The following is a 21,683-nucleotide window of genomic DNA, read 5'->3' on the forward strand; positions in this document are numbered from 1 at the left end:
TGGCATCGCCTTCCGAAACAGGCATTGTCGCCGTCATTGCCAAGCCAAGCGCGCTGCTTCTCGTTTTTTCGTCGTTAACCAATATGCAAGTTTTCCTCAACCTTCTCATGCAATGGCAATTCTCGGCTCTAATTGATACTCTTCGTCCGGGTAAATCTCCCAGAGTCTTTCCTCAGCCTCATTCACCCGCCGGTAGATCATTCTTCCTATTCCTATCAGAGGCACTCGGCGCGCTCCCGGCCCGGGCTGTCATTGACCTTCTCCCGGCCCTAGAATCCTTTCCCAGTCTTCCCGCCGAATTCAAAGTACCTTCAGCTACAAGGTCCGCACCACGTGAAACAGGTGTCGCCAAGATATCTCGACCTTGTATATCTTGGGTCCGACGTGCTCGGGCCAAGCGCTCCTGTAACGGTGTATCCAACCTCTCCATCCCACTACCCCTCCTCCTTTCTCCCTGTCCACTCCCCTGCCTCCGGCTTCCACTCCCAAAACTCCCGACGGTAACAGGTGTAGCAAAAACATCCCCTGCACCACCCCTCGGATCTCCCATAGCCACACCCTCACGTTCCCTCCGTGACGCTGCACCGCCATTATCGTCGCGCAGGAAGAGTGAGATACGTTCGTCCGTGATGTTGAGCATGGATTCTTGTTCACTTGTTTGGAGGGCTGAGAGGCGGAGGATGTATTCAAGGAGTGAGAGGGTTGCGAGGGAGGAATTGGAATCCGAGTTAGGACGGGGAGGAGGGAGGTTGGCGGGAGGAAGGGAGCGCGGTGGTGGGGTGCCGATGTTGAGTTGGTTGACGGCTGTTGAGAGCGTGTCTTCAGCGTTCAGACCCGGAGAATGTCCGCTGTCCTCTTTCGGTGACGGAGTCTCGTCCTCTCCAATGTCACTCTGTAGATCGTCGAAGTCGGACTCATAGTCATCATCCCCGTTCTCATTGAACAACTCCAGAGCCAGCCATTCGATATTTTCATCAGCCCTCTCTTGCTCTTCCTCTTCACCTTCTTCCTCGATGTCAGACTCCAATTCGTCATCTGGCATCGTCCCAGACCTCATCTGTTCCATCAACTTTCTCGGCGGCGGAAGTGAGTGATTCAGTTTCAACACCAACACCGGAGTTCGTGCTTCCTCGATGTTCAGTAACCTTCCGCTCGCAGAGAAGAACAACCGTGCAAGCAGATGTACCGGAATAGCCCGTGCCCTTCCTGGAATGAAGCCATCCGACTCTTTAACCGGTTTATCCGCCCCTTCGACCTCCAACTCCTCATGATACCTCCCATCGTTCAGATCCTCCACGATGTTGAGTTCATAGTTATACTCATCCGCCCAAATCTCATCCAACGCCTCCGCCTCAATCGGTGCCGGTGTCCGCATAACGGTAACACGACACTTCGCATGTTCCTCCTTCCACGTAATATCACTCGCTGACACACTATTCGTATTGGCAAACCGATCACTTCCGGAAAAAATCGTATACAACTTCAACGTGAACCCAGGTCCGATTTGTGTAGGTTCATCTTCGGCGAGATATCGTGCATCCGCCTTTGTCAAGAAATTGCTGGCCTGGAGAAGGCGGGAGGGACTCACTGTCTCCGGAAGCGTACTCGAGATATTCGCGCCTGATGTCGTCAAGGCAAGTGAAATGAATGGTACCGCTTCCTCGACCCTCATCAACAATTCCTTCATCCCCTCCAGAATCTCCTTCACCTCCTTCTCCCTTCCCTTCCCCTTCGAACCCCCTCCTTCTCGGGCATCAACGACCTCTCCCACCCTAACTCCAAACCTCTGAATATCCCTCCTCAACCCCGCCGTCAACCGCACCGTACTATCCAATATCGTATTCCCCCTCGCCGCGATGATATCAATCAACTCCAACGCAGGCGTAATGATCCTAATCCGCTGTTCGAGTCTCTTCCGCGTGTTTTCGAGTTCGGCACCAGTTTGTTTGGGGATATCGGCGATGTAGCGTTGAACTTGTTTGACGGCGAAGGAGGCTGTGAGGGTTATGCCGCTGCGGATGGCAAAGGTCGCTGCTTGGGCGCCGACCTGTGAGATGGTTAGCTCGATGCTTTAAGGACAGCTTGATGAAAAATGACCAACTCACCCTTGCCAACAGGTCATCCATGCTGGGATATCTGCACAGATTTGCAGACTTCTACCGTGCATTAGGTGCAGAATTCTACGACGCACCCGCAATTGCAAACATCCTCGACCACCAAGCGCACAATGTCGACCGCCGAAGTCCGCTCCCTCTACCGCAAATTCTGGCGCCAAGCCCACCGCTCAGTAATGTGGGTCTCCCCCCAACGCTTCGTAATCGCCTCCAAACTCTCTTCTGCATTCCGCTCCCCAACCCCACAAGACCTCGATCCAGTCCGTCAGGCAAACACACTCGCGTTCTTGAAGAGTGCGGCGGAAACGCTGGGGGTCGAACATCGCGTCGTCAAGACTTTGTGTTTTGTGCATTGGAGTCGCTATTATGATCTGAAGACCGCGATGAAGTGAGTATGAGACAGAATGCGGAAATGGAATGATTTGCTGATGTGGGTTGTTTAATAGGCCGTATCCGAAGCAGGCGAAGAACTTCAAAGAGTGGTTGTTTGAGTATGAGGCGTACGACAACTACGAAAAGTGTTTACAGATGATGAACGACAGTTTGAAGTTATGTTTGCGGTGATCTGGTGATACGAAGCACGGATGAGAGAGTAAAACATAGGTGGCCTCCAGAACATTCAAATCAGCCTGGGTATGATCCTTCGCGCCCTCAGAAAACTTCTGACAGGCGACGAGGGCATGTGATGCGATGGGGCTGGGAACAGTGATTCGTCGAATGTGAACTTGGCGAAGAAGTCGAGGAAGACGTGGGAGAATATGGTGAAGGCATACGGCGTGTTTCGGATCCAGAATGATGATCGACCCGTTGTGGAAAAGGAGAACCGGGAAGAACAGAGAGAGGTGAGAAGAACAGGATAGGGAGACGAAATACGTGGGAAAGCGTTCCTTCACAAATTACGGTGGTGACGGCGTGGGTCAGTGTTTGGGAGATGCCGTTTTGGGGAGACATCGATATGGGGATCACGTGAGAACAAGAGAATACGACAAAAGGGTTGGTACGGGTGAAGCAAGCCTGGAAAAGGCTCCTTAAACTGCATCTTTACCCGGGTCTGTTGCTGTCTATCATAGTACTCAGCCTATCTGTCCTTCCCTTCCAGTTTCCCCAGACGCCTTTTCCCCCAGATCAAGATGCTAAATGCCAACACGTACGAATATGGCTCCTGCCCACTTCATCAAACGATAACCGTGGTCTCTCCATTCTGAACTCTCCGCACGACACCTTCTGCTATAGGCCTGAAAACGTCACAAAGCGCACTCTCCTGATACTTCGTCAACAACGACTTCTCACCAACACCCAACCCATTCTCCTGTGCCCCATGCGGATGATCATCACCCGGCCGCACGACCTTATTCTGCTCCTCAATCATCAACACAAACTTCGGATCAATCGGTACCCGTCCCAAGAAATCCACCCCAAACTCCTGCGCCATCTTCTCGCCTCCACCACTCGAGAAGATATTCGTGCAATCCGAGCAATGTGGACACACGAACCCAGACATATTCTCCACAACACCCAAGATCCGCAGACCGACTTTTCGGCAGAAATTGAGCTCTTTGCGGACATCTGCAGTAGCGACATCTTGTGGCGTGGTAACCAACACAGCAGAACACGCCGGGAAATAATCCCGTAGCGACTCAATTGTCGTGATGTGCTCATCCGAAGTTCCCGGTGGGGTGTCAATCAACAAATAATCGACTTCACCCCACACCACATCCGTAAAGAATTGCTTAATCATCGCCGTCTTCTTCGGGCCTCGCCACACGACACTGTTTCCTCGATCTTTGAGCAGGAAGCCGAGACTCATGACACCCAAGCCCTTTTCTTCGCCGTCTGCGTATACTGGAATCCAGCCTGCGCTACTTGCGTGTATCTGCCTTCCCTCGAGGCCGAACATTCGTGGGATTGAAGGACCGGTAAGGTCGACGTCGCACACAGCAACTTTGTGACCTTGTAGCCGCAGTGATAGCGCAAGCTGTGTCGTTACCGAGGACTTTCCAACGCCTCCCTTGCCGGAGAGAACGAGGACGATGTTCTTGACTCTGGAGAGAGCCGTTGCTGAGGTATCCGCTGACATATCTGCTCTGATCTCCTTGCGCAAGCTGATGATCTCACTGTTGTGAACTTACAAGACGGATTGAGCGGTCAACAATCCTGATCAATACCGATGATTTTATTTTGCTTATAAAGCCTGACGCAATCTCGTAAGCACCGGCAGTTGCGGCGGCAGCACTTTGCCACACGCACGCCTCGGTTCTACGAAGCTTGTGCCTGTATCGAAGACCTCGACGTACAAACACCGCAAACAGCTGTCAGCATACAATCAGCATACAATGCAAGGAAGAATAGCCAAAGCAGTCTTCTCCTCCAGCCAGCAAGACCATCTATCATTCGCATTCGAGGACTACCTCCGGACTAATCTCAGATTCGGCGCTCACAGTCCACCACAGCATGAAAGAGCAGGAGCCATTGTATGCAAACATTGGCTGAGAGGCCTTTGCAAGAAGGGCGATCATTGTGAATTCTTGCACGAATACAACCTGAAGCGTATGCCTGAATGCTGGTTCTTCAACAAGCACGGGTACTGTTCGAATGGGGAAGAATGTCTGTACTTGCATATCGATCCAGACGCGAGGGTAGGCGTATGTCCCTGGTATGAGATGGGATTTTGTCCATTAGGTCCCGAGTGCCGACAAAAGCACGTGCGGAAAACGATGTGTGAACTCTGGCTGGCAGGTTTTTGTCCGGAGGGTTTGGAATGCGAGAATGCCCACCCCAAACACATCAAGCCTCCACAGCCACCCCTACGAAGACAAAAACGAGAACCTATACGAGAGGAAGCGACAACTGAGGAGTTTGCGTCGAAACCCAGGCATCGGGTATGTCTCAATAATTACAATTACTTTTCATGATCTGGCTAACTTTTTGTGTCTCAAGGACATCTCTGATGTTACTTGCTACAAGTGCAATGAGAAGGGCCATTATGCAAATCACTGCCCGCAAGGACGCCGAAACGACTAAACAAATGCAGGGATATTTGTTGGGATCATCGGCGCGACGGGAAGTCCCATTAGCGCTGGCGCAGGGACTTCAAAGATTGTCATGGTCGCAAACGTTGCGTAAAAGAGGAAACAAGGGTACAGAATTGGTCAACAGCTATATCTCACTCAGGTGCAGTATGGCGACAAACATGGCATTTGCCCATGCAAGCTCGTGCTTGTAACCGAAGAATAGGGGCCCTGGAAACTCGATAAAGGAGGTTGAAAGATTCATATTGGGCTTGTGTATGTCCGCCCCTCTATAGCTATACAAAATAAAAAACGTATCCAATCCCTGTATCCGGTGCCCATACCCCAGTCACATACAATGCTATAATGCAAATGAAGTCGACGTCTAACATTACACCTTTCTCATCTTCTCTCAATTTCCGCAGAGAACAGTTCTCTTCTGAGTCACCCCTTATACCGGTCTTCTCTGACATCTAGACAACGCAGCCGCCAACTTTCCAGACAAAATAGGCTTCGCGACATAATCGTGCATACCAGCCGCCAAACATCTCTCACGGTCTCCACTCATTGCGTTCGCCGTCATCGCCACAATACGGGGAAGCTGCTCCGGCGGGTAAAGCTCCACCAACGTCTTGGTCGCCTCGATACCATCCTTTCTGGGCATCTGCACGTCCATGAGGATCACATCGTAAACCTTCTCCTTGACCATCTCGATGGCCACGATACCATCGACTGCATGATCTGCGGTGTATCCCATCCTCTTCAAATGCTGGAGTGCAACCTTGGAGTTGATCGGGTTGTCCTCAGCCAACAAAATCCTGAGCGGATGACGCTCTCCGAGGCCATTGGGATCCACATGGCCTTCCAAGAGCTTGCTTTGCGGAGGTTTGGTGACGGCCCGAATGGCCTCGCTTTGAGGTGAGAATATCTGTGTGATGACCTTCTGTAACCTCGCCTTCTTGACAGGCTTGATGAGGTACAAGCTACCACTTGCAGACTCCTGGCTGAGCGCTTCAGGGGGCAATACACTTCCGATACGGCTAAGACGGATGACCTTAAGCTCAAGCTCCAAAGCAGAGATATCCTTAATGAAAGCGTCAATTTCACGATCAGCCTTGAAAACATCGACAAGAGCAAGTTTGAAGGTGCCGGGCTCGTTCTTCTTGATCAGCGCAATCATATCCTCACAGTTGCTGACAGTGAAGGGCACCAACCCTAATTCTTCTGTCTGCTCCTTGAGCAAAGCGAGCGTAACCTCATTGTTGTCTAGGATCAGACAACGCTTACCCTCGACTGCAGGGTCACGGATAGCCGGCATAGGTGAGTCCTCGTCACCAACCTTGGTCTTGATGGTGAAATGGAAAGTCGTACCCTTGCCAACAATGGACTCCAACCAGATTCTTCCCTCCATAAGCTCAACGAGCTTCTCAGAGATAGCCAGTCCAAGACCAGTTCCACCGTATGAACGGTTGCTCGACGACTCAATTTGGGAGAACAAGCGGAAAAGCTTTGTGAACTTCTCCTGCGGGATACCGATACCAGTATCACTGCAGCTGATCTGGAAGGTGTAAGTCATACCCTTCGAGTCATTCGGCTCGATGATGCGCTCAACAACCTGCGACATGACGATGACATGACCGTGCTCAGTGAACTTGACAGCGTTACCCAACAGGTTGATAAGGATCTGCCTGAAACGAGTAAGATCACCAATGATGATGTCGGGGTAGTCATTGTGCTTGTTGACGTAGGCCAGCTCGAGTTCCTTCGACGAGGCACGCTCTGCAACAATCTGCAAAGCACCTTCAATACACTCACGAAGAGAAAAGGGCGCATTCTTTAGCTCGATCTTTCCGTGCTCGATCTTGGAGAAGTCGAGGATCTGGTCGATAACCGTCAGCAACTCCTTACTGCTGTTCCTGATCGTTTCAACGTATTCAGTCTGAAGAGGAGTCAGAGGAGTATCCAATAAGAAGCCAGAAAGACCGATGACAGCGTTGAAAGGAGTTCGAATTTCGTGACTCATATTAGCCAAGAACTCGGACTTCATCTTTGCGGCTGCCTCAGCCGCATCCTTCGCTACTTCGAGATCGCGGTAAAGCCTGGACTTCTCAATGGTAACAGCAGCCTGGGTACACAGGAAGTTAAGAAGCTCCAAGCGGTCTGGAGTGAAAGCATGGGCAGTATTCGCGTTCTCGAGGTAGAGCACACCGATCAGATTCACATTGTTCTGAATAGGCATGCAAAGCACACTGCGGAGCTTCTTCTGGACAAAGTAGCGGTCACGACCGAACTTGGCCGCAAACTGACGCTCGTTAGTCTTCACGACAGGCTCTCTCAAGCGAGCAACGTAGTTGACCAGAGAAATAGGTACAACGTCAGTGCGCTGAGTAATCGGCTGATGACTGACAATTTCAACCTTTCCAACCGTGCCGAGAGCTTCGAGGAAGAACATACCATCTTCAGCAAGGAGAAGAGCGCCATTATCAGCACCAGCGGTTTGGAGCACAATCTCAATAAGCTTGATTAAAACCTCCTGAATCTCATATTCTTCAGAGATGATGACGGAAGCCTTAAGAACAGACTGGAGATCTAGTCGAGAGCTCAAAGATGCCTCCGAGTTGTGATTGCGTCCGCCACTGCTTCCAGACTTGTCCCCAGAACTTGCTGAAGTGCGGGTCCCAGTTGTTTGTGAGAAAGGATGCTGGTCATAGGTGCTCGCTTTGGAAGCACCCTCGATGGAACCGGATCCGATCGCAGACATTCCACCCGATTTGACGCTGCCAGTAGCCCGAGACTCCTCATCGACGTCAGACATCGCAGAACTAAAGATACCCTGGCTCTCAACGAAGTCATGTGCCTCGCGCCTTCGGCGGTTGGTCAACGAATCGAAGACGCTACTGCCGCTCTTGCTGTCACCAGAGGAAGACGACGCCATCCACGGGACGAGAGCACCTGGAGAAACCGTGCGCGTCAGAGTTCCATCACCGTTGATCGCGATGTTGGCAGAGCGGAATGGCTGTACATCAATATCCTTACCATGACCATCACTTTGAAGCAATTGAGGGAATCGTCGCTCAAGGTCCTTCACCTTGGTCTTCGCGCCCCATAGCCTATAAAGATGATACGACTTCTCGATATACTTGTGCGACATACGTGGCTTGTACTTCAAGAAGTGGATGGCGCAACGCTCAGCGTACATAGCGGCTTCCTGAAGACAACCCTGCTTGCAAGCCTCTTCGATAGCATCATCGTAGGCCTCAAGAGCGTCAAGCTCTTCGTTCTTATGCCTATACAATTCAGCCTCGATGAACTTGACCTCATGGTTGAAGGTCGATGGAGAACACTGAGCCCAGTGCTGAAGATCCTGGTAGTGCTTCTCAAAGTAACCGAGGTACGGGGGCTGCAAGCTGGGGTAGTCCTGCACCAAGTTGACGGCAGAGAAGAAGGCGTACTTGGCGAGGTAGAAATGCGACAAGACACCGTGAGCGGTGCTCCTACACTCCATGGCCATTTCAGTAGCAACATGACTCTGGTTGAACATGACGGCAAACATCAACGGGTACAGATAACATACGAACAACTGCGGCAAGGATCCATTATCCATGACCGCCTGGAGCTCGTTCTTCATACTGAAGTGTTCACCCTCGATATTCAACACATTGGCAATATCACCGTTCTCCAGGTTGCACATAGCCTGAAGCGGGATGGCAAGATAGTGCATGGATGATTGGACCTTGAACCTCTTCACAACCGGAGCAAAGCTCGAGAGCTTCGAGATCGTGTGCGAAACAGGCTCACCGGCCCACATTGCGTACATACATCCCTCGACAATGGCGTATGTGGTGTACTCAGGGTTGTAAAGCTGCAATCCCTTCGAGATAGTAGCGTTGAAATACACGAGTGTATTCCTCACCGGCTCGTTCCAGATACAAACGTGGGATGCGAACACCTTGTACGTGGACACATCCGCAGGTTCGACAGTCTGTCTCGAGTCGACGATTCGAATGGCGACCTTACCGAAGTGATACGCCTGTAGCTGAGACTTGTGTGTGCGCTGATCGGAGATGATACAACCCCACATGACAAACGGATACACACCAGCACTACAGAGCCCGTACTTCATCGAGAACAAGATGGAATTGGCACAGAGGGGCCCGAGGATACCCGGCTTGTACAGATACATCGGCAAGATCAGTGTGGCACTGAGGCTTTGCATCAAGATGTGCTCCTCGCTCGTCGTCACCGGCAAGCTCGAAAGCGAGTCAATATCATCAAGTGACATGTCAAGCTTCTTGCCCAGGATCGCAAGCAACGCCTCAGCCTCCTCGACCTTCCTGGGCAACTTGTGTCCCAAAAGCTCCAGTGCATCAAGACCAGCCTCGATAGCCAAATCGAACTTGTCGAGACCCATATAACACTGCATCTTCGGCAACAAGCACTTGGCCTTATCGAAATTCGTCTCTGTGTTTGCCAGGACATCGTTGAGGACATCGATGGCGTCAGAGTACTGGTTGTTGGCGTAGAGGGCATCAACGTGCGTCAACATGACCTTCATCGCCAACTGCGCATCAATCTTCCAAGAATCAGGTCCCAACAAACCCCTCGCAGTCTCCAAGTACTGCAACGAAAGGTCAAAAGCAGTACTCTGCAACGCCTTCTGTCCAGCCCTAAAATTGAGCCTGATGACTCTCATCCGCTCCGCATCAGTGAACGTACCAATACCATGATTCAACTGATTTACAATCTCGAAAATAAATCGATCCGAATTATCACCATCGGTGTTCTCGAGCAAGAGCCATCCAATCTTCACATGCGTCGCTGCACGGGCCTCCTCAGGGATGAGCGAATATGCCGCCTGCTGAACCCGATCATGCAAAAATCGATACGTGATAACTGAACTCTCATCTTCAGCATCTTCACCAATGCTCGCACCAACGGTATGTATCGACCTTGCATCAGGCGTCATATCTCCTCTGTCATCATCAACCTTCGTCATCATATCATCATTCACATCCTCATCATTATCGCTTTCTTCGTCATCGTCCTCAGCCAGCGGAGTCTTATAGGCCGCAGTCGTAGGAATAATGAGACCAGCCAACAACGCATCCCACAACTCCTGCGCAGTCTTCTTCAAACTCTTCTGATACACGATACTCAACGTCCCAAGCGTAAACCGATTCGATCCCACACACGCCGCAAGCCTCAACACGTTCTGCGTTGCCTGTGGTAGGTTTTTTATCCGACTCACCAACAACTCTACCACATTCGGGGGTAAATCCTCCGTCAATATTTCCGCCAAATCAAACGTCCACATCTTCTTCTCGAAATCGAAACGGAGTTGTTGACGTTGATACAGCACCCTCAAGACCTGCGTCACGAAAAAGGCGTTTCCCTGTGTCTTGGCATACACCAACTCGCAAAACGTTTTTAACTCCGGATCATCCTGATTCCCACGATGTAACGTCGCACACACGATATCCGTAACACTCTTCATATCCAACGGCTTCAAATGTAAGTCCACAATCGGCGTCTCAGCATCCTTGATCATCTTCATCATCACGTTCACATAGTGATCCTTATCCACCTCATTATCGCGAAACGCAATAATCAACAATAACGAATTCGCTTTCTTGTCATTATGCGCCGCGACAGCGATGGATCCGATGAGGCCCAACTCAACCACACTACTCCACTGCAAATCGTCCAAGAACAACACGAGCGGCTTCCCAGGTCTTCCAAACAACATAATAAATCTCTGAAACACCTCCTTCAACCGCTGTTCCCGCTCACTCGGCCCAATATCCGGTAACGACGGAACAACATACTCCGGCCCCAACACCCTCCGCACCTCAGGCAACACACTCAACACAACCGCCGCATCCTGTCCCAAAGCATCAATAATCCTCTTCCTCCACACCTCCAAACTCAACTCCGTCTCCGAAATAATCTGCTTAACCAAATCCCCCAACGCCTGAATCAACGAAAAGAACGGGATCCCGCGTTTATATTGGTCGAATTTCCCGGACGAGAAGAATGCGCGTGATTCGATGACAGGACGTTGCATTTCTGCCACGAGGGAGGATTTACCGATTCCGGAGTGGCCTTGTACGACAAGGACTTCGCAGCCTCCGTCCTTTTTTACGCGGTGGAAGGCGGAGAACATGAGTCGGAGATCCTCTTCGCGTCCATACAATACCTGAGGCAATGAGAATTGGGACGCATCATCCGTCATGCCCGCCTCGAACGACGAAGTTTTCTCCGAATCCTTCCCATTCTCCAAATTCGTTTCCAAGAACCGCAGATCGGCCAAGAGTCCCGAACAAGTCTGGTACCGATCTTCCGCCGTTTTCGCCATGAGTTTCAGAATGACCTGACCCAACGAGACCGGCAGCGAAGGATTGATTTCCCAAGGATTCCGCGGCGTCCGTGCGATGTGGGCATGAATTAAATCCAACGGATCACTCGACAAAAACGGTACCGTCCCCGTAACCAACTCATAAAACGTCACTCCCAACGAATAGAAATCACTCCGATAATCCACGCTGCGGTTAATCCGTCCAGAACACTCGGGTGACATATACGGCAGGAAACAGTTCCCGAGCACGTTCGACTTGTACCCCGCTTCCTCCCTCGTCAGTCGTGAGGAGTACGAAAAGTCCGCCAGTGTCGCATTTGTCCGCGTAGCCCCGTCAATATTCAGCGCCTGCGGGTTGATATTGTTATGCCAAATCTCCCGATCATGGACATGCTTCAGCACCCCCACAACACTAATCGCAAACTTCAGGAACCGTGCCACATCCAACCCCCCATCTCCCTCACTCACTGCAATCGCCCTCATTCCCTCGAAATCCATGCTAACGGGGAACTCATCCCGGGATAGACATTCCCCGCGATCAGGGTAGACGAGACAAAGTCCCTGTCCTGCATCGCCCTCGTACGCGCTTTCGCCGCATACCTCGATTGCGATGGGCCGCATAACCCCGCTGATCCCACTGAGTGCCTGAACCATCTTCCACTCGTGCTTGATCCGATTCATACCTTCGCTTCCATACCCATTATGACCACCAACACTATCCGGACAGACTTTCAAGAATACCGGGCCATACGTCGGATGCGTCGCCCGCACAATCAACAACCGATTCTCGATATAACGTAATGAATGATTCGTGTACGTCCGTAATATCCGTTGTAGCGAAGTCGGTGATGAGTATTGTTCATACAGCGCCGTATCCTCCGCCGAAGAAAAGGAAGAGATGTGTCCGGGGCCGTGGTGGTCGTGGTCGTGGGGTGATGAAGGTTCGTCACCGTGTGAGTGATCACTGCGTCGTGATTCGTCAAAACGGACGGTATGGGTATTTGTGTTATTGGAGTTCGCGATCATGTTGTTCGGGCTCATCTTGACCGATCCCGTTCCTTCCGGAGAATGTAGGTCGACGTCGCGCGCGCTCCTCGAGCACTCGATGGAGCTGACTGATGCGCGACCTGGTCAAACGGCTGCTTGGAGTTTGGAGCTGAGGACTGATCTTCTGATGGTCTGCTCGTCGCCGGCGTGAGTGAGCGTCCCCGTACCTGACTTGCCTGCCTGCCATTGCGTCACCAAATCTACTGCAATGGGACAGGCCATCTACTGCACTTCCTGGTGCAACTTGATAAAATTCATAAAGTTCGATAGGCCATACCATGTCCAGACATGCCTAAAAGTTCAAACCAAAACATTCACCGATCAAGAGCCCCTATCCGAATGTTAGAAAGCTGAGCTTCTCCTAACCTACAATCTCATATCCTCAGCGCCTTTACTTTCTCGTCACCGTCTTCGTACAAGTCGACGTCGTAATATACGTTGTCTTCTTCGTCACTGTAGCCGTAGCGATCGAATGAATGGTGGTGGGTGTGTACACCGTGAACGTCTTCGTGCGCGTCTTAGTCGCCGTCACGATTGAGGGCGTGGCGGCTGCAGTGCACTTGCTAATGGCAGAGGTCTTCACGACGGTAACAGTGCTGGTGACGGTAGTGGGCTTACCAGGCTTAATGACCTTGGTAATCGTGGTGGGCTTGACAGTGGTTGTAACCTTGGTGATGGTAGTGGGCTTGGTGGTCGTAGTGGTGACAATCTTCGTAACCGTCGTCGGGACTGTCTTGCTCACTGTCGAGGTCTTGGTGACTGTGGAGAGGGACGTCTTGCTGATGGTAGCAGTAGACGTCTTTATGACTGTCGTGGGCGTAGAGATAACCTTGGTCCAGGTCTTAGCCGCCACCACGCTCGTCTTCGTTACAGTGCTTGTCTTCGTCTTCGTCTGAGTAGAGATGACTGTCGAAGCGGGCTCAGTAATGCTGGTGACAACCACGGAAGTCTTGGTCTGTGTCTCGGTGATAGTGGTAGGGCCAACAGTCATCGTGGACGCCGGAACGGTAATACTCGAAGTAACAGTGCATGTTTCTTTCACCGTAATGACCTCACCCGCTCCCGGGATTGTCAAAGTTGCGGTCAAGGTAGAAGTACAGGTGGAGATGACGCTCGAGGTGACCGTAGAACCGGGGCCGGGGACAGTGACAGTTGTAACATCACCCGGAGCAGACAACGTTGAAACCGCCGAAATCGTAGCAGTAACCGTCGAAGGCGTGACATCACCTGGAACCGTGATCGTCAGACTCTTGGTGACCGTGCAGGTCGAGGTCGAGGTGGAAGTGACCGTAGCACCGGGGCCGGGGATAGTTACGGTAATAACATCACCGGGAAGAGACATGGTTGAAACAGCCGAGACAGTAGCAGTAACCGTCGAAGCGGTGACAGACGATGTCACGGTCCTAACAGACGTTACAACGGTGGTGACAGTTGAAGGATCAACTGTCGCCGTCAAAGTCTCCGTGTTCCAGCACGTAGACGTGGTCGTACTCGTAACTGCAGACGCCGGCTCAGTAGCGGTGACAGTACTGATACTACCTCCACCCGGCAAAGTCATGGTTGCGGTGGAGGTTCAGGTTGAAGTAGACCACTTCGTATGATGCGACGTAATCGTCTGCGTGCAGGTCGACACACTGGAAGAGGTCACAGTCGAAAGAGTAAGCGTAGACGTACAGGTAACAGTGGTAACCGGAGCCGCGCTAGTCATAGATACCGTGGACGTGACAGTGCAGGGAGTGATCGTCGCGGTCTCAGTCTGGGTGCACGTCGAAACACTGGTAAGGGTAATAGTCGGAGGAGTAGGCGTACTGATCGAGACCGTCGACGTAGTCACCGAGCCCGGCAAGGTCTTCGTATTCCAGCACGTACTGACACTTGTTTTAGTAGCCGTGACCGTAGATACCGGGACCGTCGATGTACAAATGGAAGTGGAGGTAGACCACATGGTGTGATGCTCGGTGCTTGTGCTCGTGCAGGTCGAGACACTGAGAATGGTTCTGACAGAGGTAGCAGTCATCCATTTGGTCAACACATTGTCGACGCCATTTTTATCGACACCATTATCGTTCTTACCGTTACCGGAACCCAAAACAAAGGCATCCGGCGCCGGGTTGGGGTTGGGGTTGGGTGCGGCGAGTGCGAAGGAGAAAGTTGAGGCGAGAAGGAGGAGGAGGTGGAGAATCGGAAGCATTGTGTAGAAGTTGGAGATTTAGCGAAAGTATTGATGGATGAATGATGAGAGCGCAAGGAATCTGGCTTTATAGAAGAGAGATCACTCTTAAAGACAACCACGTCTCCATTTTCAACAACGCCGTAGGAGTGCTGGAAAAGAGTGCTCGATCCACTTTCGCAGGTGCTCGAACCATTGTCGCGGACCTTTAAATGCACATAGAGTGCTTCCCAACAGCTTTTGTCGTAACGAGGAGTCCTGTGATCGGCGCACGGCCTTACGCGGAGCTTGTGACCCCAGTACAGACGTCCGTGATCTGGGTGTAATCTATCCACCACTTATAAGCATGAGCACGAGACCATCTCTCCGCAGTCTGCGAGGGACCTGTTCGCGTAGAATAATCTATCCACGACCCCATAAACCACGCTCGAGCCAACCTGACGATAGATCCTCTTTATTTTCCGCCATCCCGACACAACAGTCAACCAGATAGCGTCACAGCGCGGTTCCGACAACAGGCATACAGCACGCGTACTCGTTCAGGGCCTGTTTCGAAGTTTTCTAGAAGAGATCCTCCCGAGGAATTGGGACAGAGTTAGAGGGTGGTTTGGGCATGGGTGTGTCTCACGCTCAGACCAGTGTCGTGGAGTTACGGCGCTACGCATGAACCCGTGCGTACTCTATTTGGCCGTTACTGCTATGTGCAAAATTCTTGACGGCGCGCGTTTTACCGCCTATCTGTGCGGGGATGGTTTACTGACCACGCCCATCTTTATAGACAAGGCTTGGGAGGGCAGTTTCAGGGGAGAAATCGATAGATCAGACGCTTAGGGATCGATTGATATCCTCGAAACAGGTATGGCACCATTTCTCATACAACTATGACATTGTGAAGAGTTTCGGCGTAGGTGCATGATGTTGCAAGAACATGCATGAAAGCATCGAAAATACTCTCTGAACCCACAAGCCTCAGAAACAGTTAGAAACAGAAAAGCCACACACAGAATATGTTCAGCCAAGCTCCTTCTATCATATGACACCTGGAGCCGCATCCTTAGTGGCTTCCAGGGTGCGTTTATCTCTTATAACTGAGAACACCTTTTCAGCATGAAGTGACTGAGCGAGGCCTTGTGGCCCAAAACCGGTGGCACGACGTGATTGCTAAGGATAGGTATGATCAGTCGGAACCCTTACTCGACCTCCGAGCCCTTTATCTATGTTGTTTTAGGGGTTTTTGTCATATGGAGTTTGCGATTTGCGCGCACATGGGAAAGTTATGTCAGGAATTTTGCACACAACAGTACAACCAGTCCCTCCACCAACCAAATGACCATAAGTCACAACCACGACTGGTTTGACAAGATCAAGATACTGAGCAGTAAACCCTCGACATTGTTCAAACCTTTCCTTCTTTGGCCAAAGAAAAAGATCATAATAAGGAACAAGATGCTGTGCCATAGCAAATTGTTGTTCCTTTCTCCAATCCCTTCCCATGCCGGCATCCTCCATAATGATTCCTGTGCAAGACGCCCAGTGCAGGAGTGGCCAGAAAAGAAAGCCCGAGATAGTCTGAATCCTTCTTCTGTCAGGTTTGTGCCCAAAAGGAGATAGAACTGCCGGATAACCAAACTTCAATGGAGGTGTAGCTTGTTCAATCATCATATCCACTACCTTCTTATTCCATGACAGTGACCCAAGGGTGGTCTGCTTGTGGGCTTTGGCAAATTCACCCATAGACCCGAAGTGTTGGTTGAGTTGAACAGTCAGACTGTCACTGGTGAGTGAAAGATCCGAACGAGGGCTGCGAGAGAAGAATTTGATGTTCTGCTTGGCATGCAGTTGAAGGTCTTCCCATCTGCCAATTGGCCACAGTAAAAGCCTCCACGTTGCCTGTTGAGGAGATATTGGTGTCCAAATAAGGCCACAAGCCCTCTCTCCCTATCATCAACATGCACGACATCAGTATCAAACTCAAGTCCTGCATTTGAGAACTCATAAAGAGTTGCTCTGATCTTTGACATTGGTGCAGTACCCCAGACTTCCTCCATTTCATATCCTCAACTTGTCTTGTCCAGGCAGTCTCGTCCTTCCCACCCTTCCCAATATAGCGTAGCCAAACATCCCTCTCAGATGTAAGATGCGGCCTCAATTCAAGGTAATTCCTCCAAATAATGGACTCTGCAAACTTCTGCCCTGCAATATCCCAAGCATCCAACATAACCCTTAGTGTACCCACAGTCATCCTGAATGATCGAACATAAAAGAAGTGATGGGTTGACTCAACAGCCAAAGTACTTGCATCAACTGTCTCAAGAGTGAACATGTTTTGCATCCCATGGTCTGTCAACCCCAAGGGACTCTTCAGCAGTTTCTCATACAGGGGTACCTTTGGGGACTGGAGCGCAAAATTGAAAGCGGTCTTTGAGAACCCAGGAGTTGCAACATCCTCAAAGTTAAATCTGTCTTGGACAATATCAAAGACGTCTTGAATTATGCCAGAGGGATCGGTGATGAAGCGGGACACTTGTATTGCTGGAGTGAATCTGAAGGCCCACTCACGCAGCGCTTGACACCGGTCGATGGCATGTTTGTACGTCGAGGGAGTAGTCGAGGGAATATGGGTACGCCGTTGGGTAGTCGAGGGAGCGCCGCATCAAAAGTTAATATTTAATCCAAGAGAAAAACGCCAAGTTAATTAGGCACATGTAACGTTGACTATCAAATTCGGAAGACGACGTACGTCGAGAGTTCAAGGTAGCAACACCAACCAGCGCTTCCTGGTCTTCATGATCATCAGAACCACAGCTTTCATTATCCGGGGTTTAAACAGAACCACTCTCGTCTCTGCAGGACTTCGCTTAGCTGCGGGGTTGCACACCGATATTCAACGAACAAACAAATACCCAGGTGCTCTCGGCTCCTCAAACGGATATCCAGGTCCCCCCATCACCGACGACTACCCAAACCGAATGGTATCCTTTTCCGGCGAACCACCCAAAATTGCCACAAGCTCAATTACGCTTACTGAAGATGAAGAACGTCTTCGGAGCTTACTTGTGCGCACCGCGGATTATCTAACCAAACGCAATCCTGAATCAGAGCCTGTCATCATCCGATTCGCCGGAGGCTGGGTCCGTGACAAGCTTTTAGGCCACGGTAGCAACGACATTGACGTCGCTGTCAATTCTCTATCCGGCTTCGATTTCGCCAGTAATGTCCAGCGGAACCTCAATAGCAGGCCCAACAGCCCAAACAGCAGGCCTCCCAGCCCAACGGGGCGGCCCATTAAATCTATTCACAAAATCAAGGCCAATCCCGCACTATCAAAACATCTCGAAACTGCCACCACGACAATCTATGGTTTGGAATTGGATTTTGTAAATCTGAGAAGTGAGGAGTATACGAATAACTCAAGGATTCCGACCGTTAAGTTCGGAACGCCGGAGGAGGATGCGTTGAGAAGAGATTGCACTATCAACACCCTCTTTTACAACCTACATACGAAACAAGTCGAGGACTACACCCACCGTGGTCTCGATGATCTCAGATCAAAGGTTATTCGCACCCCGTTGGCGCCGTTTGAGACCTTCTGTGACGACCCACTCCGCGTGCTCCGTTGTATCCGCTTCGCCTCGCGACTTGGCTTCGAAATCCACATGGACGCGAAGCAGGCCATGATGGAGCCCTTGATTAAGGAGGCCCTGAAAGTCAAGATCTCGAGGGAACGCATCGGTGTCGAAGTTGACAAGATGCTTAAGGGACCCGATCCGTACGGCGCACTCGAACTCATCCATTCTGTCGGTCTATACGACTCAGTCTTCTCTTCCCCCGTCGTTGAACGTCATCATCCCTCCGAAACGGTGTTGAGAGCAGCTCAGACATTGTCGGTGCTCACGAACCACCTTCCAAGTGTCCTTGTTCCCTCGAATACCCAGGAAAAGCGCAAGGCGTACTTGCTGTGCAGTCTCTACCCTTACGAATCCCGCTTCATCGCGGAGAAAAGTAAGAGCAAGCCAGTCCAAGCGGCGTCCATCGTCATCCGTGATGCCCTCAAATTTCCCAACTCAGACGCCGATGACGTTGGGCATGTCTTTGCTTGTCTCGAGAAAGTCGGGGTGGAGATTGAGGCGCTGGAAAACGCAGGCAGGGATCGTGTTAGGACTGGTTTATTCGTGAAGGAGCTGGGGCCGCAATGGCCGACGATCCTGAGAACTTGGTTGATTCATCAGATCATCTCCACCACCCCTGTAGTAAGCCCCTCGATGCACAGACTCCAGTCCATCATTACCAAAACCCCAGCGCTTGGGGAGGCTGTGCGCGCCTTAGTGTCGTCAACTCGCTCCCTCGTCGCAGCCATCGAAGAGGATAACCTGTCGTCTGTGCATTCGCTCAAACCCATCGTGAATGGCAAGGAGATCGCTAATGCACTTGGGATTAAGCCGGGACCGGGGATGAGGGTGTTGACAGATAACGTTTTCAAGTGGCAATTGGCGAATCCGGAGGGCAAGGGGGAGGAATGTTTGGAGTGGTTGAAGGAAAATCAGGAAGAGCATAGCGTACCAGTACGCAGATAAAATGTTGGCGTTGGATATCCAGGTTCTGCAAACATTCGTGAAACATGTTCATTCGTTTCGCTCTATATGACCGTACCACTTCGTATGGCAATCCGTATCTTGGGTATCATGCACTCACAACTCATGAGCTACGCTCATACTTCAACTTTCTCTCCATCCACAACCGCCTCCTGCACCGCCATCTTCTCCATCTTCTCCTCCAGTTCATCTCCTACACTGGTACCCTTCTGCTCTCCAGTGCTAGTCCGCTCGATTAACTTCCGAATATGAAAACTGATCTCATCCCACGCGTTCCCCTCAAACTGCCTCCCAGCCCTCTTTGCACACCGCCTCGCAACTTCTGCAACCTTCTTTCCCTCCTCAACTCCCAACCATGCCTCAGCGGCAAGCACGGCCCACATCGCTGCTTTCCGTCTTCGGCTACCGAACGGCAGGCTAGATGATGGAGACAGATTCTTGTTGAAGTAGATATTTGCCACGCGGTCGACCATGAGTGCGTGTGCGTAAGGTGGAAGGAGTGGTGGTTGTAGTGAGAGGAGTTTGATAGTCCATAATGCCGCTGCGTCTTGGCTGCTTCCCGGCCTGACCCTCAATAGCTCGATGACACTAAGTAACAATCTCAGCGCAGCATATGGACTATTCGACCGAGTCAAGTAGGAATATAGCGCGGAGTCCACAGCCGGATCCAAAATCTCCTGCCGTGTTCGTGCACTGAGAGGTTGGAGCATCATCAAATGCGTAATGGCGTACATCTCCTGTGCACCTGCTTGCTGTCCGAACGCTTTCTCACTACTGAACTCCTTCCGTAGCATTTCGTATGTCGAATTCGCCAGTTTCCAGTCACGCAGCATGAATGCCCAGTCAGCCATTTTGCGCATTTGAGCTTCCGGGGAGGTGGGTGGGTATGAGCCTGTTGACGGGTCGTATGAGGTATGAGAAGGGGAGGAGGTGCGCGTGGAGGGCGCGGAGCCGAAGTAGCGCCGAGAGAGGGAAGACAGACGACCAGTCAGGCCACGGCGTGGTCCGACAATTGTCTGATCCCATGTCTGAATCTGCCGTTCCATGAAGGGCACAAGTGCTTCCGTCGTGAGATGCCGTACGAATGCCTTAAGAGCATCGGCATCCGGGATGGAGAGGTAGCGTTCTTCGTCCTTTGGTTTGTCCAAGTGGTCCAACGAGGCCTGGGCTGGCATCCAGAGTGACTGCGGAACAGGAAGTACGTCGTCGTCAGAACCGTACATCATCCGTGAATTGATGCGAACCATCCAGCAATTGAGCCCAAACTGCCGCTTTATGCGCTCGAACACCTTAATGCTTTCCTCCAAGTCGTCCTTGTCCTCATCGTGCACCAGCAGGTAGTACCGCAGGTAACCTCTATCCACCCATACCGGCATCGGTGTTTGTGCGCATCGAGTGTACAACCCCGTAAACCCCGATATTGGATCCGGATGCCGCGATGACACAGCAAGTACACAAGCGACTGGATGTGCAAATGTTTCGTGGGTAGCGACGGGTAACGAAGAAAACACCCGACGGAGAAAATGTGGGTATATTTGGACGGCAGTCCCCCCATCGTCGCGTTCAGTCACGGAAGGTGCCGTAGAAGACGATATCGACGAGGTTTCTGAAAGTCCAAGTTGTGTCTGTGCGAGGTGATCTCCATATTCCCTCACGTGTCTCTCCAACAACCTCTCAATCGCATCCAGCTGAGCTCCAGGAGCTGCCGATCGCGGTCCACCCGCTTGCAACGGACTCCGACTCGATCCCAACGTCGTAAACCTCACCCCAAAATCCTCATATCCACTAGCCTGTCCACTCGAATCCCTAATCCCAACCTTCCCTTGCACCTGATCCCCAAACACCCTCACCAAATCTAACAGATCCTCCCATCCTTTCTCCCTCGCTATCTCATCCGCATCCGAACTAGCCAGAAACGCAACATGCGGCACAAATGCCTGAGCGATAAAAGACCGAGAATCAGATAGTGGTTGTGAGGGGTCGGTGGAGATGGAGGTATTCCCGGCGAAGAGGGAGGTGAGGGAGACTTGGCTGGATGTGGAGGGACGGGAGTGGAGAGGTGGAGAGCGGGTACCGAATGCGAAGCGGGATGTTTTCGGTGATGATACTGACATACTCAGATCTTCTTCTAGTAGTGAAGCCCGTCTGCAATTGGTGTTCGACGTTTCAGCGGCGTTGCCGAGACTCACTGCGGTCGGTGTCGTTCTTGCCGAATTGGAACTGTCTTCGTTACACTGCAGCCTACGCCCGCCGGCCGCGGAGGCCTGAGAAAAAGTGACAAACGGGCGACGTTTTCTTTCAATTCACAAATCTCAATTGACAGGAGACAAACGATGAGTTTTTATGGTAAATTCTATAAACCATCAACATGCAGGACGCCATAACTCCCAAAAGCGC

General features: G+C 51.4%; 10 protein-coding genes across 10 annotated transcripts; 4 read left to right on the forward strand and 6 right to left on the reverse strand.

Annotated features, from left to right (window-relative positions):
- Window positions 1–178: 178 nt before the first annotated feature.
- On the reverse strand, window positions 179–2,126 carry SAICODRAFT_24754 (Ran-binding-domain-containing protein; the record flags this gene model as incomplete). Its single annotated transcript, XM_019166803.1, has 2 exons — window positions 179–2,047; window positions 2,106–2,126. The coding sequence occupies 2 exons, from the start codon at window positions 2,124–2,126 to the stop codon at window positions 179–181; spliced, it is 1,890 nt and encodes a 629-aa protein (XP_019025100.1).
- Window positions 2,127–2,227: 101 nt separating this feature from the next.
- Window positions 2,228–2,678, forward strand: SAICODRAFT_6770 (uncharacterized protein; the record flags this gene model as incomplete). Its single annotated transcript, XM_019170335.1, has 2 exons — window positions 2,228–2,502; window positions 2,561–2,678. 2 exons carry the CDS (start codon window positions 2,228–2,230, stop codon window positions 2,676–2,678), a joined length of 393 nt encoding a protein of 130 aa, XP_019025101.1.
- Window positions 2,679–3,288: 610 nt separating this feature from the next.
- Window positions 3,289–4,251, reverse strand: SAICODRAFT_91231 (iron-sulfur cluster binding protein; the record flags this gene model as incomplete). The annotated part of the gene is made up of 2 exons (XM_019171742.1): window positions 3,463–4,251; window positions 3,289–3,399 (listed from the first exon to the last, which is right to left on the reverse strand). The coding sequence occupies exons 1-2, from the start codon at window positions 4,189–4,191 to the stop codon at window positions 3,289–3,291; spliced, it is 840 nt and encodes a 279-aa protein (XP_019025102.1). The 5' UTR covers window positions 4,192–4,251.
- A 196-nt stretch (window positions 4,252–4,447) lies between these two features.
- On the forward strand, window positions 4,448–5,135 carry SAICODRAFT_34596 (uncharacterized protein; the record flags this gene model as incomplete). The annotated part of the gene is made up of 2 exons (XM_019168370.1): window positions 4,448–4,993; window positions 5,052–5,135. 2 exons carry the CDS (start codon window positions 4,448–4,450, stop codon window positions 5,133–5,135), a joined length of 630 nt encoding a protein of 209 aa, XP_019025103.1.
- Window positions 5,136–5,573: 438 nt separating this feature from the next.
- On the reverse strand, window positions 5,574–11,975 carry SAICODRAFT_34597 (uncharacterized protein; the record flags this gene model as incomplete). Its single annotated transcript, XM_019168371.1, has 3 exons — window positions 5,574–6,388; window positions 6,410–7,786; window positions 8,159–11,975. 3 exons carry the CDS (start codon window positions 11,973–11,975, stop codon window positions 5,574–5,576), a joined length of 6,009 nt encoding a protein of 2,002 aa, XP_019025104.1.
- An 863-nt stretch (window positions 11,976–12,838) lies between these two features.
- Window positions 12,839–14,190, reverse strand: SAICODRAFT_29922 (uncharacterized protein). Its single transcript, XM_019167528.1, has one exon. The coding sequence runs from the start codon at window positions 14,080–14,082 to the stop codon at window positions 12,916–12,918; it is 1,167 nt and encodes a 388-aa protein (XP_019025105.1). The 5' UTR covers window positions 14,083–14,190; the 3' UTR covers window positions 12,839–12,915.
- Window positions 14,090–15,023, reverse strand: SAICODRAFT_29923 (uncharacterized protein). Its single transcript, XM_019167529.1, has one exon. It carries the CDS (start codon window positions 14,713–14,715, stop codon window positions 14,098–14,100), a length of 618 nt encoding a protein of 205 aa, XP_019025106.1. The 5' UTR covers window positions 14,716–15,023; the 3' UTR covers window positions 14,090–14,097.
- A 721-nt stretch (window positions 15,024–15,744) lies between these two features.
- Window positions 15,745–16,385, forward strand: SAICODRAFT_220713 (uncharacterized protein). Its single transcript, XM_019166509.1, has one exon. The coding sequence runs from the start codon at window positions 15,868–15,870 to the stop codon at window positions 16,303–16,305; it is 438 nt and encodes a 145-aa protein (XP_019025107.1). The 5' UTR covers window positions 15,745–15,867; the 3' UTR covers window positions 16,306–16,385.
- Window positions 16,386–17,663: 1,278 nt separating this feature from the next.
- Window positions 17,664–19,268, forward strand: SAICODRAFT_55481 (uncharacterized protein; the record flags this gene model as incomplete). Its single annotated transcript, XM_019169376.1, has 1 exon — window positions 17,664–19,268. The coding sequence occupies one exon, from the start codon at window positions 17,664–17,666 to the stop codon at window positions 19,266–19,268; it is 1,605 nt and encodes a 534-aa protein (XP_019025108.1).
- Window positions 19,269–19,402: 134 nt separating this feature from the next.
- SAICODRAFT_55322 (uncharacterized protein) lies at window positions 19,403–21,400 on the reverse strand (the record flags this gene model as incomplete). Its single annotated transcript, XM_019169368.1, has 1 exon — window positions 19,403–21,400. One exon carries the CDS (start codon window positions 21,398–21,400, stop codon window positions 19,403–19,405), a length of 1,998 nt encoding a protein of 665 aa, XP_019025109.1.
- Window positions 21,401–21,683: the final 283 nt, after the last annotated feature.

The sequence above is a fragment of the Saitoella complicata genome, assembly GCF_001661265.1.
Source record: "Saitoella complicata NRRL Y-17804 unplaced genomic scaffold SAICOscaffold_8, whole genome shotgun sequence".
Lineage (NCBI taxonomy): Eukaryota > Fungi > Ascomycota > Saitoellomycetes > Saitoellales > Saitoellaceae > Saitoella > Saitoella complicata.